Raw genomic sequence first — 15,861 nt, 5'->3', positions numbered from 1 at the left:
ATTTCCCTCTGCCGATCTGTCTAATCTACATGCCTCCGTCGACGGAGGCATGTAGTCTAGACACACCCTTCGACAGGTCCCGGCCATTGTCATGGGGAAGACCCCCAGACACTAACAGGCTGCACATGCTTTCAAAATGGGGCTGAGGGAGGGATGCTCTGGCTGCCACTGTGTGGGCCCCTATGAACTCTGTCACCTGAGTGTACTACCTGAATGGAGGCGAGGGTAGACTTTTGCATATTTAGCAGCAGGCCCAGGCAACAAAACATGACTTTGACCAGTTCCATGTGACCGTCCATAACTGACGTGGACAGTCCCTTGATCAGCCAGTCATTGAGGTAAGGGTACATCTGAACCTCGCTTCTCTTCAGGAAGACTGCTACCACTGCCATGCACTTTGTGAAGACAGTGGGCGCAGCCAACATGCCGAACAGCAAAACTTTGAACTGGTAGTGGGACGACCCCAGTACAAAACAAAGGAACCTTCTATGTGCTGGAACTATAGACACATGGAAATATGCATCCTTCAAATCGAGGGTGGCATACCAATCTCCCAGATCCAGGGAGGGGATAATTGAATCCAGTGAACCATATGAAATTTTAGCTTTTAGGTACCAGTTGAGACCACAGACATCTAATATGGGGCGTAATCGCCTTTTGGCCTTTGGAATAAGGAAGTAACCGGAGTAGAACCCCATGCCCCTGAACTTATGAAGGAGTTCCTCTACTGTTCCCAGCTAGAGGAGTGACTGAATCTCCTGTAGAGGAAACTGCTCGTGGGAATGGTCCCTGAAGAGGGATGGGGCACAGGGTAAGAAGCGGGGAGGGAAATGGAATAGAATATCCTATTCTGACCCTGCCTAGAACCCATCTGTCGGATGTGATCTGAGCCCAGGCCTGGTATAAAAAAATGAATACATGGTTGCCAAACATAGGGATAGGTCCAGGAAAGAGATTTGTATGTCACCCTCAAGTGTGGTTTCAAAAGTTGTTCTTAGGCCCTGGGGATTGCCTAGATGAAGCAGAGCCCTGACTGTTTCCTCCCCCTCTACTGTCACTGTTCATGCTTGCGGGCATTTGTGATTCTTTCTATTACCCCTTCTACCTGAGTCCTGTCTCTGGTGCAAGGGGTAATAACGCGGCAGCGGTGAGGTAAAGTGTTTACATAGGGTAGCTGGCATATGGAGGCCCAGATACTTTAATGTAGCCCTAGTGTTCTTGAGGCTGTGAAGCCTGGAGTCAGTCTGCTCTGCAAACAGGTCTGAGCAGTCAAACAGTAAGTCCTGAATCATCTGCCTGACCTCTGGTGAAATATCTGATACCTGCAACCATGAATTATACCTCATGATGATGCCCGTGGACATCGTACAGGTAGCAGAGTCCACTGCATCAAAAGCCACCTGAAGAGAGATTCTTGAAATCACTTTGCTCTCCTCAACCAAGGCATCGACCTTGAACCTCGACTTTGTAGGCAGGAGTGGCCAGACATTAATTCAATGAGGTCCAAAGCCACTTCATAGAGCTCAGGGGTGGACAGCATGTCCACATCTCCCATCTGGTTCTCTCTAGACAGAGAATCCATCAATACTGAACTCGATGGAACCAGCTGTGGTGCTGGAGTCAACAGTGCTTGGAGGGCAGGCTGTTTGGCAGGATGCTCTGGCTACAGATGTGACCATTAGACTTGCATGCTTTTAAAGTAGGAGACCTTCCCTTTTACTGCCTCTGCTGCTTCCTCTGCACCGAAGAATGGAAGCCGTGCCAGAACGTGGCCTTTAGTCCTTGGGACCGTCAATGCTGAGAGATCTTCTCAGACTCCTTACGCAGAGCTGGTGCACTCTGTACTGACGATGGCATACTTCTTAAGGAGGCCGACTGATCCAGTCCTGTGGCCTTCAAAGGTTCAGGGAGACCTCCATTAGGATGTTCTGGAGGCAAAACTCCCTGTCTCTCAGAGTCCTTGATGTAAATGCTTTGCGGATCTTGCATTTGTCTGCAAGGTGAGTCACTCCCAAACACAAGACAGGAGATGTGTTGGTCACCAATAGGGATAAACTTGGTGCACTCCTTGCACAGTTTAAAACTGTAAAGCAGAGGCATGCCCTGACCCTGACGGCAGGGAGGAAAATAAGGACTCCCTGCAGATAACTATAAACTACTAATGAACTATCTACAAAACAAAGCTAGGGACTAGCACTTGCTTGATGAAAGAGAAGAAAGAGCTTCAATGACCATCACTGGCTGTAAGAAGGAACTGAGGGAGGGGCAGGTTGGCAGTGGACTATATAACCGTATCATACTGGTGCCACTCTAGGGGTATCCACTATCAACCTATGGAATCCTACTAGGGAAAAAGCTTTCTGATGACTATGCATGTGGAGCACACACACCTGATGCACATGAGCAATCACAGGAGGCTTATTCTTCGGTCAGTACTGAGGTGACAGCTCTAGGGAAACTCTTCTGGTTGCCAAGTTTGTTTTTCTGTCCTGTGGAGTTTGCAGATATGAGGATTTCCCCATCCCATCCCCTGCTGACTAGCCAACCACTCAGAGTTAGTTCTTCTGTCAATACCAAGACTGCAGCTCTGGGGAAACACCTCTGGCTGCTAATGTCTCTGAGCTTGCATGAGCAGTCTGCTGTGGATTTTTAACAATGACTCTACCCTCAGTGAAGTTAAAGGTTTTGGGGATAGTCCATCAGGAATCACCTGGAGACTGAAGTGCCTTCTCTCTAAGAAGGAGTTTAAAACTTCAGCTCCCAATTCCTGTGGTAGTTGAAGCATTTCTATGAGGCTGTCCCAGGCATCAGACACAGTGCGAGTGTCTGGTTATTCTAGAAACTGCTTAAAGGAGAGGCACTTCTCAGAGCTAGTAGAGCTAAGAATGCCCCCAAGTCAGGTTTGGGGGCAGATCAATCTCTAGCAATGAGGAATGCAGAAGCAAGCAGGTCATCTTTACTTCTTTTCCTCTTCTTTTACCAGAGGGGAGAAAAATGGCAGGGATGGGGGGGGGAGAGAAGGGGAAGGAGAAGGACTCCCCAGGTGGACCTGTTCATGTTCAGGCAGAACAGTAAATGCCAGCAGTTCTGCACCATTCAGAGTCTAGACAAGGGTTCCTTCTCAGACAATTTCTTCTCATTCTATGATTGGGGTGCTCATCTATGCCTTTCCAGTAGTGCTATCAATCCCCAGGGTCCCGTGGAAGTCAAGCAGGACAAACTTGATGTAGATGTTGCAAAATACTGTGATTCATGGTCCTTTCCTTGGACTTTGAAGCATCAAGGTGTATTAGAAGTTTCCTAAGTTATCTATATATTTTAGAAATGTGCATGTCAGTTTGCCAGCGAATGTTGTTCAAAAGCTCTTCCTAAACAATAAGACCTAGGAGCACCAAATTTCCTTAGTTTCCTCCTATTCTAACTTAAAGTAAGGTCAGGGTTTGACTGTGCCAGGAAAATGGGAAATGCTGGGTATGGGACTGTTTTCCATAACATGGAAAGGGAGAGGGCACAGAGAGGAGGAACATGATACTGATAGTGACCACTGGCAGCACAGGGGAGAGCTGTACTGCAGAGTAACCACTGGGGGCAGCTACACCACCAAGAGTGGTCAGTTGGGGCTAGGAGATGCCACTTTGCCTGCTCCCTCCCCTGTCCCCTCCTCAAAACCACACCCTGACTCCTGCACCCCCATGCTTCCAGCTCTGCCCCCTACATATCCATGGCCCTACCCTGACTCCTGAACCTCTCACACCACTAGCCCTCTACTCTGAAGGATCTGGGCAATGCCAGGTAAGTCTTCTAGTGTTAGTTACTATGTCATTTTACAATGATCACAAAGTCAAACTTGTGTAAAAACCACATCACCATCCAATTTCCTTAGACATTTTGAAGTCAATGGGATTCTCACCTGTGTCAAATTAAGCAACTACATAAATGTCTGCATGATGACAACCTAAGACAGGAACATACACTAATACAATTTATTTCTAGCAATTAAAAAATGTCAAAAGAAACAATACATACGGATTCCAGTGTTCTTTGGAGATCTTGTATAAACTACCAAACATAATTGGTAGAATTTTGTCAATGTTCTCCTCAATGAGACTAAGAATATATTCATTATTCCAGAAATACAAAGCCCTTTCTGCAACCTAAAATACACATTTCAGAATCAGAACCACAAAACAAAATAGTACTAATTAATGTAGAATGCAAATGTGGAATGTTGTTGAAAATACTATTTTAATACCTGAAAATGTGAACTTGACACACACTTGGATATCTGCTTAAATAGAGGTTCTTCTATTTTTTTGAACTGTGTTGGTTCTATTACATCTAAGATTTCTTCAATTTCACCTAAAAACATCACCTGTTTTATAAAGAAAGGTTTTTATATTTATATTTGCTATTCAGAAGGTATAAAGTTTATGTAATTATCACATAGCTAAACTGAGGACACCAGCTGAACAACATTAAAATAGAGTACATACTGACAAGTATATTACATCATCATACAGCATAGTGTGCTATGGCACACTACCTTGTGCAAGTCATCTAATTACAATTTTTCTTCTTTTTCGGTAAGGGAGCTTCTTGTTCACTTCAGTTGCTAGAATACTGTATGACAATCATCTTGTATTGTCTATTCTTCAGGGTTGTTTTTAAAAGATTATTTGAAGATAAAAACTAGAATATATTTCTTCAGCTTTCGCTGCATAGACTTACTCTTCTCTGTTCTGGATTCTTTTTACAAATGCTTCATTTCATTTCACAGAAAATCAAAGACAAGATGACACATAGGAGTTTTCAAGCACACACTTTCATATAGAATTATAACGTTTCTTTGGCAAATGAAGTCACAAAACTCCTAACTATTTTACCTGGGACAGAGCCAATTAGAAAAATGTATTTTTCACAAGACCATTTTAAAATTACATTTTAAGAATTAGACATTATTCTTCCACATGAAATTACAACGTATACTTTTTTTGTAATAAAATAAAGTAATGAAGCTTTTTATTTAATGTTTCAGCCACTGGCAAAAACCTGGTCAAACTTTCACAGTGTTCAAAGTCAGCACTCACTGCAAATGGACTGCACTCACTGTAACTACTAACATGCTTAAAAAAAAGCTTTGTTTTGAAAAATTATACTAATGCCTACCAAAGAACAGGACTTAATGAGAGCATTCCTCTCAATATGATGTTACCATAGGAATATTTAGTGATGAACATATAGAAGAGCATGTACTAATTAGTAGCGCTGCCAGATTTAAAATAAGGTAAGTTTGCACAATTTGTGGCAATTAGTACAGTGAACTTCAGTGCCTTGAGAAATCACTCTTTTATATCAATTACAAGAGAATAATTTATTAAAACATAAGTAACAAGACTAACCTCTTTCTGACTGCAAGTTTTTGGCCAAAATTTGAGCAACCCTCTGATAACCTATGATAATAAAATTTTAAAAAGTTAAACCAGAACAAGTTTCCAATATGTATTCATCTAGATTTTAATACATATTAAAATTAAATTAGAATAATTAATATTATGATTAATATTTCCCAAAACTATAGTTCAAAGGGGATTGAATCATTTTGGATCATCTGACAGGAGTTTTATCTTATGTTCAGAATACTTTAACAGCTTTACTATCAAATGTACACTGCTTCAAAAAGTTTTCTGAGCATCCAAACAGACCCACTACTGCTTGTAGCTAGACCTCCCCCTAGAAATCCATCCTTTCTGGAGCACTTGTCTCAGCAACTCAAGACCTGGAACCATATAAAACACAGTAGCTGTTGGACCATGTGCTCTCTCAAAGCTGAAAAGCTGTCAAAAAAGGTGAGGAAGAAGAATCATAGTCCAAAACACCTTTTATTCCTTTCTATTATGTGAGATACCAAAAGAGACAAACTGGAAACAGATGACTAACTGCAGAGAAAATATATACAAATAACTTTTCTGGGAGTTAACTTTCTGAAACTTGGGGTACTGCAACACAATTTCAAAATAACTAGCGCTATTCAAAAACAACAGTCCACATCTACACATCCGGAAGTTATTATGAAATAGTGTCAAAATACTGTCAAGCTGGAGGACTTCTTACTCCAACTGCTGTAACCCTCATTCTACGAGGAATAAGGGAAGTCAGAGGAAGAGCGCTCTATTTCAAAGTAAGTGCTGAGTAGATGCTCCCTATTTCAAAATAAGCTATTTTTAAATAAGATACTCAATTGATGTAGCTCAATTTGTGTAGCTTATTTCAAGATAAGCCCTGCAGGGTAGACGCACCTTGATAGAGACCCTACGAAGACTTAGTTATAAGTTACATCTTCTCCAGCTAGTTGAACTCCAAAATAGAAACTGAAGGACTATTCTAGGAAATCTTATTTTGCTTCTTAGTTGAGAGAGTGGTGCTGACTAAAAATGTAAACAGGAATTTCATGTGGACCTGAACCAATTTTACATCTTTCAGAAATGGAGATAAAGGTTGAACCTCCCAAATATGGGACTCTCAGGCCTGGCAACATCTGTGGTCCAGCAGGGCGATGGATGTTGCTGAACCAAAGAACCCTGGAGGCAGGAGCAACACAGGAGCTGGGGAGCCCTGGAAGCATCTGGGGAGCCCTGCCCTAGCCAGGGAACTGCTGGTGTTAGTGGGGCCAGCTGACTGGGAGTCCCAGCCACAGAACCTCCAGTTGCAGTGGAGCTGTCAACAGCTGGGCAGCCCCAGCCAGGAATCCCAGCAAACCACCATGGGCAGAGAGGCCAGATTGACTGAGCTGCCTCTGCGGGGGAACCCCCAGCTGAAGTGGGACTGGTGGAAGCAGGTGGCCAGAATTCCCAGCATCAGTAGGGCCAGGTGGCAGCTGGGGACCTTCATCCTGGGAATTAGTGGGGCCAGACAGCATTTTGGGAGCTCCCGCCCAGTTGCAGTGGAGCTGTTGACAGCCAGCCAGCCCGCCCCAGCCAGGAATCCCGGCAAACCCCCAGCGGTAGCAGAGCCAGGGTGATCGGGCAGCCTCTGCCAGGGAAGCCCACGGCTGAAGCAGGGCTGGTGGAGGCAGGCGGCTGGAATCCCCAACGGCAGCGGGGCATTCAGACACACCGTCTGGGGAACATCCAGCAGTAACAGGTCCAGGAGCAGCCAGGTGGCCTCAGCTGGGAACCCTTAGGAACACCATGCAGCAGCAGGGCCAGCAGTGGCCAAGCAATCCCCGCAAGGAACCCTGGGAGACCCTGGAGTAGTAGGTGGGCAGCAAGATGGAAAGCTGTGCCAGGCAGTGTTAGGGCAAGGAGCCCTAAGGAGAGGAGCCCACGAACGGGGCAACAAACAGAGGAGCACTGACAGCCCCTGGTCTGGCAAACTCCCTGGTCCAGGACAACTCAGGTCTCAAGGGTGCCAGACCAGGGAGATCCAACCTGTATTTCAGGCATGAGAGTCTGACTTCAAAGAAAGGGCCCCCAATCTTCTGGTAGTCATAGAACCATAGAATACTAGAACTGGAAGGAACCTCGAGAGATCATCAAGTCCAGTCCCTTGCCCTCATGGTAGGATCAAGCACCGTCTAGATCATTCCTGAAAAATGTCTATCCAACCTGCTCTTAAATATCTACAGTGATGGAGATTCCACAACCTCCTTAGACAATTTATTTCAGTGTTTAACACCCTGACAGTTAGGAATTTTTTTTTTCCTCATGTCCAACCTAAACCTTCCTTGCTGCAATTTAAGCCCATTGCTTCTTGTCCTAGTCCCAATCAGACCAGGTTGATCATAACAGGACTGAAATGAGAGCTTGGTCTACTTGGACAATCTGCAAACAGAGTCTAATTCCCCCACTGGATTTATTCCCAGTGGCAGCCAGTTGGGAGGCTTCATGATTTTTTCCCTTGTTTTACTTGGTGACTAGCTTGCATCTCTTGTGAACTAATGTATTATACATAGCCTGGATTCTCCTACTACATTTTGAGTTTTAGAAAAGACTGATGAACTATTTGAAACAGAAATTCAGATGACCTCGTGAAGAATTAAGCCTCCTCCTAAGAAGAGGTTAACTATGAGCACATCACAGTGTTTTGTTAAAAATAAAACAAAATAATGAGGATTTTCCATTAGCAGCATGACCTCACTTTCTCAATGCAATGCTCATGCAAAGGTAGTACAGATAAAACTGTCCTATGGACTCAAAGAAAAAGTAATTTTAAGTCCCTAAAACAGACAGTACCACAGATAAAAATATGGACCAGATCACTAAGAAATACATATTTTGAGCAAATACGAACAGAGGTTTTTGAATGGAAGGATACGTTGCAGCAGTAGCAAGCATTAATTCAAATTGTAACATAAAAAGCAAAAGCAAGCATTCCAAGATGTGTGAAAAAGAGACTAAATAGGGACTAAATCCTCAGTCTCTGGCCAAACTATGGGGCTCTAGTGGAACAGTACATTCCATAGCATACTCCTTCTCTTCTTATGATAAACCATCTTCTTATGAGATGAGGAAACATGCTGTAGAAGACTATGTATTAAAAAAGGCTAATTTTCAAGTTAAACTTGGAAAAATGCCAAATTTAGCAACCACTAAATCCATAAGACCTTGGAGATGAAACAGGGCAGGTCATACATCTCATAGAACTATTCAGGTTTTCTGTAAATTCTGGCATGCACCACTGCACTGGTTCATATTTTCAACATTACCATAGCCTCTGACTTTGAAGATCCATAAAAGAAAGTGTTACTCATCTTGTGCAGTAACAGTAGTTCTTCGAGATGTGTGTCCTCATGGGTGCTCCACTCTGGGTGCTGGTGAGTCCTCACGCCAGTGACTGGAGATTTTTCGAGCAGTATCTACCGTGCCTTGGACACGCCATGGCACCCCTTTGTGCCATTGGTGTCCATTAAGTGTGCACACAGCCCCTCCGTTCCTTCTCTATCCGTGCTATTAGAGCATGGGGCTCCAAAGCAGGGGAAGGAGGGAAGGTAGTGGAGCACCCATGGGGGGGGAGGGGAGAGACACATCTCGAAGAACCACCGTTACTGTACAAGGTGAGTAAGAAGAAGTTACTCACCTTGGTGTGGTAACAATGGTTCTTCAAGATGTGTCCCCCTGTGAGTGCTTCCACTGTTGATGTCGGGCTTGTCTCGGTGCTGGAGCTTGGAGATTTTCATGAGCAGTTGCTAGCTGGACTGCACATATGCGGCACGTGCCCTTTTGATCTGTCGCGCAGTCCGGCTTCCGCCACCTCAAGTCCGCCCTGGTATCTGAAAGATATAATTGGAGAATTCGAAGCAGGGAGGTGGGCAGGTCATGGAGTACCCACTGGGACACACATCGCGAAGAACCATTGTTACTACACCAAGGCAAGTAACTTCTTCTCCTTCGAGTGGTGTCCCTGTGGGTGCTCCACTGTTGGTGAGTATGTAGCAAGTGGAAGGTGGGCCTCGGATTAATGGTCTAACTATTGTAGAGAGGATGGTAGAGGCCACTGCTGTATCTTGTGCTTGAGACTGTAGAATTGCATAATGTTTCATAAAGGTATCATTGGTGGCCCATACTGCCACCCTGCATCTCTCTCTAAGGGGAACACCACGAAGGAATGCCATTGATGCTGCCATAGCTCTTGTAGAACATGCTCTTGGAGTCTGAGGCAGTGGTTTGTTTCTTAGAGTATAACATTGTTTGATGCACGATATGATGAGGTTGGAAATTCTTTGTGATGATAGGAGTTTCCCTTTAGTACACCCGGAGACAGAAATGAGTAGGTGATCTGATTGATGGAAGGATTTTGTCCTGTCAACGTAAAAGGCTTATGTCCTGCATATGTTCTGCAGATGAAACCTTGCATCAGTAGCCATTTGGTGCAGTTTGGGATAGAAGGTAGGGAGTACAATTGGTTTATTCACATGAAATGCGGAACACACTTTGGGAATGAAAGCTGGAGGAGGGCGCAGCACCACCCTGTCCTCACTGAAAACAGCATATGGTGGAGCTGCCATTAGGGCTGCCAACTCACACTCACTCTGTGGGTAGAAGTAATCACCAATAGGAAAACAGGACTATATAGCACTTTAAAGACTGACAAGATGGTTTATTAGGTGATGAGCTTTCATGGGCCAGACCCACTACCTTTTTTTTTTTTAAATCTGAGGTAGTGGGTCTGACCCACGAAAGCTCATCACCTAATAGACAATCTTGTTAGTCTTTAAAGTGCTACATAGTCCTGTTTTTTGTTTCAGCTACACCAGACTAACACGACTACATTTCTATCAATAGGAAAATTACTATCAGCAACATCATATAAAGCAAACAGATTGCGAGAGGTTCAAAGGGGGTGTGGACTAGAATATCCAACGCCATTTCTAGGCTCCACAGCAGCAGTGGCGGTCTTCGTAGTGGATATAGGTTGATGATACACTTACGGAATCTTCTTGTCGTAGGGTGGGAGAAGATTGAGAATCCCTCTATAGGCTGATGAAAGGCAGTGATTGCAGCCAAATACACTTTTATTGATGCCAGGACAAGGCCAGAATCTCTAAGTGCTAAGACGTAGACCAGGATACTTTCAAAGGTGTTATGCTTGGTTCTAGGTTGTGGTCAGAGCACCAAGATATGAATCTACACCATTTATACAGATAATTAGATTGGGTGGATTGTTTCCTGCTATGTAGAAAGACCTCTTTCACTTGGTCTGAACATTGTAACCCAGCGTGGTAGAACCAACAAGGAACCATGTCGTCAACTTCAGGACGTGCGGATGAGGATGGAGTAAAGTCCCTGACCTCTGAGTCAGGATTGGAAGATGGTAGGGAAGTCGAGGAGACATCCGATACAGATATGGAAACCATACCTGTCGAGGCCAGAATGGTGCAATAAGTATTACTGTGGCTCTGTCTGTACTGATCTTCTCTAGAACTCAGGAGATGAGAGGTATGGGAGGGATCGCATACAGAAGAGGTCCCCTCCAAGTGCGGAGAAAGGCATCTCCTAGGGATCCCTGGCCAATGCCTTCCCTGCAACAGTATCGTTGGCATTTCCTCTTTTTGGAGGATGCAAAGAGATCTCTCTCTGGGAATCCCCATTGGTGGAAAATGGGTTGGAGATAATGGAGTTGCAGTTCCCATTCACAATCTGGGGGAAGTGTCTGCTGAGCACATCTGCCGTTATATTGTTTATTCCGGGTAAGCACGAGGCTACTAACTACAGTGACGTTGCTTCATATGCCCCAGTTCCACAACTGAACTGGTGCATAAGGACTGGGATCGAGCACCTCCCTGACAATTGATGTAAAACATTGTTGCGATATTGTCGGTCAATATCCCGACCACCTTGCCAAGTATGTGACTCTGGAAGTGTCTGCAAGCGTTGGAAACTGCTCCAAGTTCTAACAGATTGATATGATATGTGGTCTCCCACATAGACCATCTGGCCTGGATTGACATTGTGTCCACGTGGGTGCCCCATCCAATGAGGGAAGCATCTGTGATTATGTGTATCAAAGGTTGATCTCGATGGAAAGGCAACCTGCTAAGAAATTGGAAGGCTTGGTCCACCATACAAGGGATCGTAGCACATGTGGTGGTGGTGGTGGTGGGGGATACCCGCTTGTGTGCCTGTCCCTTTTGATGGGAGTAAACCGTAGCAATCCAGTGTTGTAGGCATCGAAAGTAGAGGCGTGTGCGATTGACTATGAAAGTGGTGGTGGCCATATGACCCATTAGTTGGAGGCATGTGAGTATGGAGACTGTAGGGCTGACTGTAATAGTCATAACAAGGTCCTGAATGACATGGAACCTCTGCAATGGTAAGCATGCACTTGCTGCCACGGTGTCTAGCCAGGCACCTATAAATTCTATGTCCTGTGTAGGTAGCAAAGTTGACTTCTGTACATTGAGTAAAAGCCCCAGGAGTTCGAATGTGTGTCTTGTGGCTGATATCATGCAACGTGTCTCTGATTCCGATGTGTCTTTGATCCAGCAATCATCCAGGTAAGGGAATATAATGACCTAGTGTCTGCGTAAGTATGATGCTACCACCGCCAGAGTCTTTGAAAATACTCTGGGTGCAGAATAAAGGCTGAATGGAAGCACTCAATAGTGGTACACTGGTAGTGATCCAGTCCTATTGTGAAATGAAGGAAGCGCCTGTTTGCCGGATGAATAGCTACATGAAAGTATGTGTCATGCAGGTTAAGGGCTGCAAACCAATCTCCCTTGTCCAGCGCTGGGATTATAGCTACTAGGGTAACTATTTTGAATCTTTGTTTCTGAAGGTAGCGGTTCAATCTGTGAAGATCTAAAATAGGTTTCCATCTTCCCGTCTTTTTTGGGGTGAGGAAGTAACGTGAATAAAAACCTCTGCCCTGAAAATCCTTGGGAAGGATCTCTATAGCTCCCAAGTTTAGTAGTCGCTGTACCTCTTGTCTAAGGAGACTCTTGTGCAAGGGGTCCCTGAAAAGGGACAGGGAGGGTGGGGAAGTTGGAGGTATTTTGGAGAATGGAATGGTATACCCTGAGGTTATCAGTTCATGTACCCAATGGTCTGACGCGATGGCATCCCAACAATGTCGGCAGCGATGGAAAAGTAGACCGCAGTGTGATGGTTGGTGGGAGATGGGAATATCCTGCAAGCCCTTGACCAACAGATCAAATTTGCTGCTTAGCGGCCTGGCTGTTGGTGTTGTGGTTGATCTGTGGCCGCCTGCGCTGAGGCCACTATTTGGTTCTGGACTGGTCAAAATTACGTTGGTTATATCTTTGGTATGCAAAGTCGCAATGCTTTTGGTATAGGGTATAACGCTTACGACGGTAGGGTGGTGCATACATCCCCAATGTGCATAGAGTTGTCCTGGAGTCCTTGCTTGAATGGAGGACGTCAGTACTTTCTGCAAATAGTTTCAATTTATCAAAGGGAAGATCTTCCACCTTTGATTGTCGTTCACGGGGAACTCCAGCGGATTGAAGCCAGGATGCCCTCCTCCTCCTCAAAGAGGTGGCAGTTGCTCTGGGCACTGTATCGGCCACATCCAGTGCAATCTGGAGTGCTGTTCTGGATGAAGTGTAGCCTTCCTGAACAACTGATTTTAGTATGGACCTTTTTGAGTCCAGCAGGTGTTTCATTAGGGCATTTAATTTTAGAGCTGAGTAGTTGGCTATTCTAAGGAGGAGGGTAGTGGAAGAATAGAGCTTTCTACCAAATAGGTCCATTCACTTGTTGTCCTTGTCGTTATTGGGTCTGTGTTGTGGAAGCTTGGATCTGTGCTGGACAGCATCGACGACCAGCAAATTTGGCTGTGGATGAGGGAATAGAAAATCAGCCCTTTTCTGAGGGACAAAATATCTCTTATGAGCCCTTTTGTTAATTGGGGATACTGAGGCAGGGGTCCGCCATATCTCATCCGCAGACTCCATAATGACCTCGTCTATTGGTATTGCAACTCTACCTCATTGGGAGGGCTGCAGGTTCTGAAGGAGTTTATGTTGCTTTTCTGGCACCTCTAATAATTGAATGTCTTGGGAGGTGGCCACCCTCTTGAAGAGGTCCTGAAATCGGTTGAGGTCATCAGGTGCTGAATGGTCCCCAGGTAAAGGAAAAGACGAAGACTATGGTGCTCCTGGCCATGATGAGACTGAATAGACCCATGGTGAGTGTAGTGCTGACGGTAAACAGGGCTACGGCATCATGAAATATGTCTCGATGGGGCTCTGTATCTGTAGTAAACTCGCTGGTGACTGTAGGGAGTATGGAAAGCGAGGGGAGCCCCTTGACGAAGGGGGTGGGGAGTGGGTTGCATAAGACCTATACGGTGATGGTAATAGGTCATATCTAGATCTGTAATGTCCACTGTGGCGATACACTCTGTCTCTGTGCACTCTGGTCAAGTATGGTGAGCGTGGAGAGCGCAGTGAAGACTGCGCTGAAGAGAAAGTCAATGTACTCAGGGCTTCGCTGCACTGGAGGATCGGATTTGCAAGTTACTTTCTTCGGTGCCGGAGGAGTTGGAGGACTGTATGGAGGAGAAAACTGCCTTGTTGATCTAGTAGGAGAAGAGTGCAGCACCGAAGTTTCCCATGCCGCTGTTGTCAGTGCCAAGTGTGTCCGTGTCACTGTAGTTTGCACCGGTAAAGTCAGTGCCGTGGGCTCCCATGCTGTTGCAGTCAGCACCGATGTTGGTTTTGTCGGTGCTGGTGTGGTCGGTGATGGTGTTGACGTCAGTATGTGCTTTTGTACCAGTGCCGGTGGTATCGGGGTGGCAAAGAAGGAACTGGTGGGAGCCAGGCTGCACAACAGATCAAAAGGACATGAACAGCCCGCAGTGCGCGCCGCGCATGCGCAGTCCAGCTAGCAACTGCTCATGAAAATCTCCGAGCTGCGGCGCCAGGATGAGCCCGACACCAACAATGGAGCACCCACGGGAACATCACTCGAAGAAGAACTTTTTCTTCTTCTAGTGGTGTCCCAGTAGATACTCCACTCTGGGTGACTTCACAGCAGTTGTCGGCTTGTGGAGATGGGCTTGGAGCCCTATGTTTTTCACTGAGGATAATACTGTGTGTTCCACTGCCATAGATGATGCAATGGAAGATGGGAGAGTGTAATGTTGTGCCAAGGTGTGGTCTGATGACCATGTGGCTGCATTACAAATGTCCTCGAAGGGAACATTGTTGAGGAAGGCAGTAGAAGAAGACATGGCCCTGGTGGAATGGGCTTTGATGACCTCAGGTGGTTCTTTATTGTGGATGGTGTAGCATGTGTGGATACATGAGGAGATCCACTTAGAGATCCTCTACGAAGAGACAGCTTGTTCTTTGGATCATTCTGTGTAGGAGAGGAAGAGTTTAGGGGATGTTCGCCAGGCCATCGTCCAGTCAATGTAGAATGCAAGCGCTCTGCAGACGTTGAGGGTGTGCCAAACAGCATGCACCGGGTCAGCATGCGGCTTAGGAAAAAAGGCAGGTAAGAGTATGGGATCGTTGATGTGGAATGGGAAGAATCTTTCAGGATGAATTTAAGGTGGGGCCGGAGTGTAACTCTGTCCTTGGTGAAAACCGTGTAAGGGGGATCCACCATTAGGGTGGTGAGTTCTCCTACTCTCCTATTGGAGGTTATTGCGGCCAGGAAGGAGACTTTCATTGATAGGTATGACCAGGGGCAAGTCGCTTTGTCAAGCTCTTAACTACATGATTTAGGTCCCAGATGGGAACTGGCGGGCAAACGGATGGAAAGGTGTTTTGTAGACCCTTGAGGAATCTCCTAGTGATTGGGTGGGCAAGGAAAGAAGCGCCTTCTGTGATGCGATGGAAAGCTGCCAATAGTACTCAGAGGCAGGCCCAATTCCTTCAGGTGCAAGAGATAGTCCAGTAGGAGGGGGGGAGGGCAGTCTCTGGGTTTGTAGAGTGAGTGCATTTGAGCCACTGGGAAAATCTCTTCCATTCATAGAGGTATGTTTTCCTGGTGAACTGTCTTCTGCTGTTGATCGGTATTTCTTTCAATCTTTCTGAACAGGTTTTTTTGTCATCCTGAAACCATGAAGGAGCCAGGTGTGGGGGTGAAGTTTGTGGGGTTCTGCATAGAAAATTGTCCCGGGATTCTGGGAGAGAAGACTGCATTGAGGCGGAAAAGCGTATGGATCTGAGACTGTCATCCTGCGGAGGTAAGGATACCATGTTTGCTTTGACCATTCTGGTGCAATAAGTATCACGTGAGCTTGATATGTTCTGATCTTGATGATGACTCTTTGGAGTATGGGAAGGAGTGGGAATGCATAGAGCAGAGGATGTGTCCCAATTGATGGAGAAAGCATCCCCCAGGGAGTGCTTCCCTAAAGCTGCTCTGAAACAGTAAAGATGACACTTCT

At 45.6% G+C, this 15,861-nt stretch overlaps 1 protein-coding gene across 2 annotated transcripts in view; it reads right to left on the bottom strand.

Moving 5' to 3' along the window:
• The window catches only part of PPP2R5A (protein phosphatase 2 regulatory subunit B'alpha), a 120,878-nt gene that overhangs the window by 5,971 nt on the left and 99,046 nt on the right, over nt 1-15,861 (bottom strand). For both annotated transcript variants that reach the window (XM_075925151.2, XM_006135173.3), the window contains 3 exons: nt 5,400-5,450; nt 4,253-4,372; nt 4,027-4,154 (listed from right to left, as the gene is read on the bottom strand). In XM_075925151.2, coding sequence (XP_075781266.1) covers nt 4,027-4,154; nt 4,253-4,372; nt 5,400-5,450 — 299 coding nt within the window. The remainder of the gene's footprint in view (nt 1-4,026; nt 4,155-4,252; nt 4,373-5,399; nt 5,451-15,861) is intronic.

This window comes from Pelodiscus sinensis, chromosome 3 (assembly GCF_052426305.1).
Source record: "Pelodiscus sinensis isolate ZL-2025 chromosome 3, ASM5242630v1, whole genome shotgun sequence".
NCBI classification, from domain to species: Eukaryota; Metazoa; Chordata; order Testudines; family Trionychidae; genus Pelodiscus; species Pelodiscus sinensis.
The sequence above is the reverse complement of the archived record's forward strand: the minus strand, read 5'-3'. Positions and strand labels throughout refer to the sequence as shown.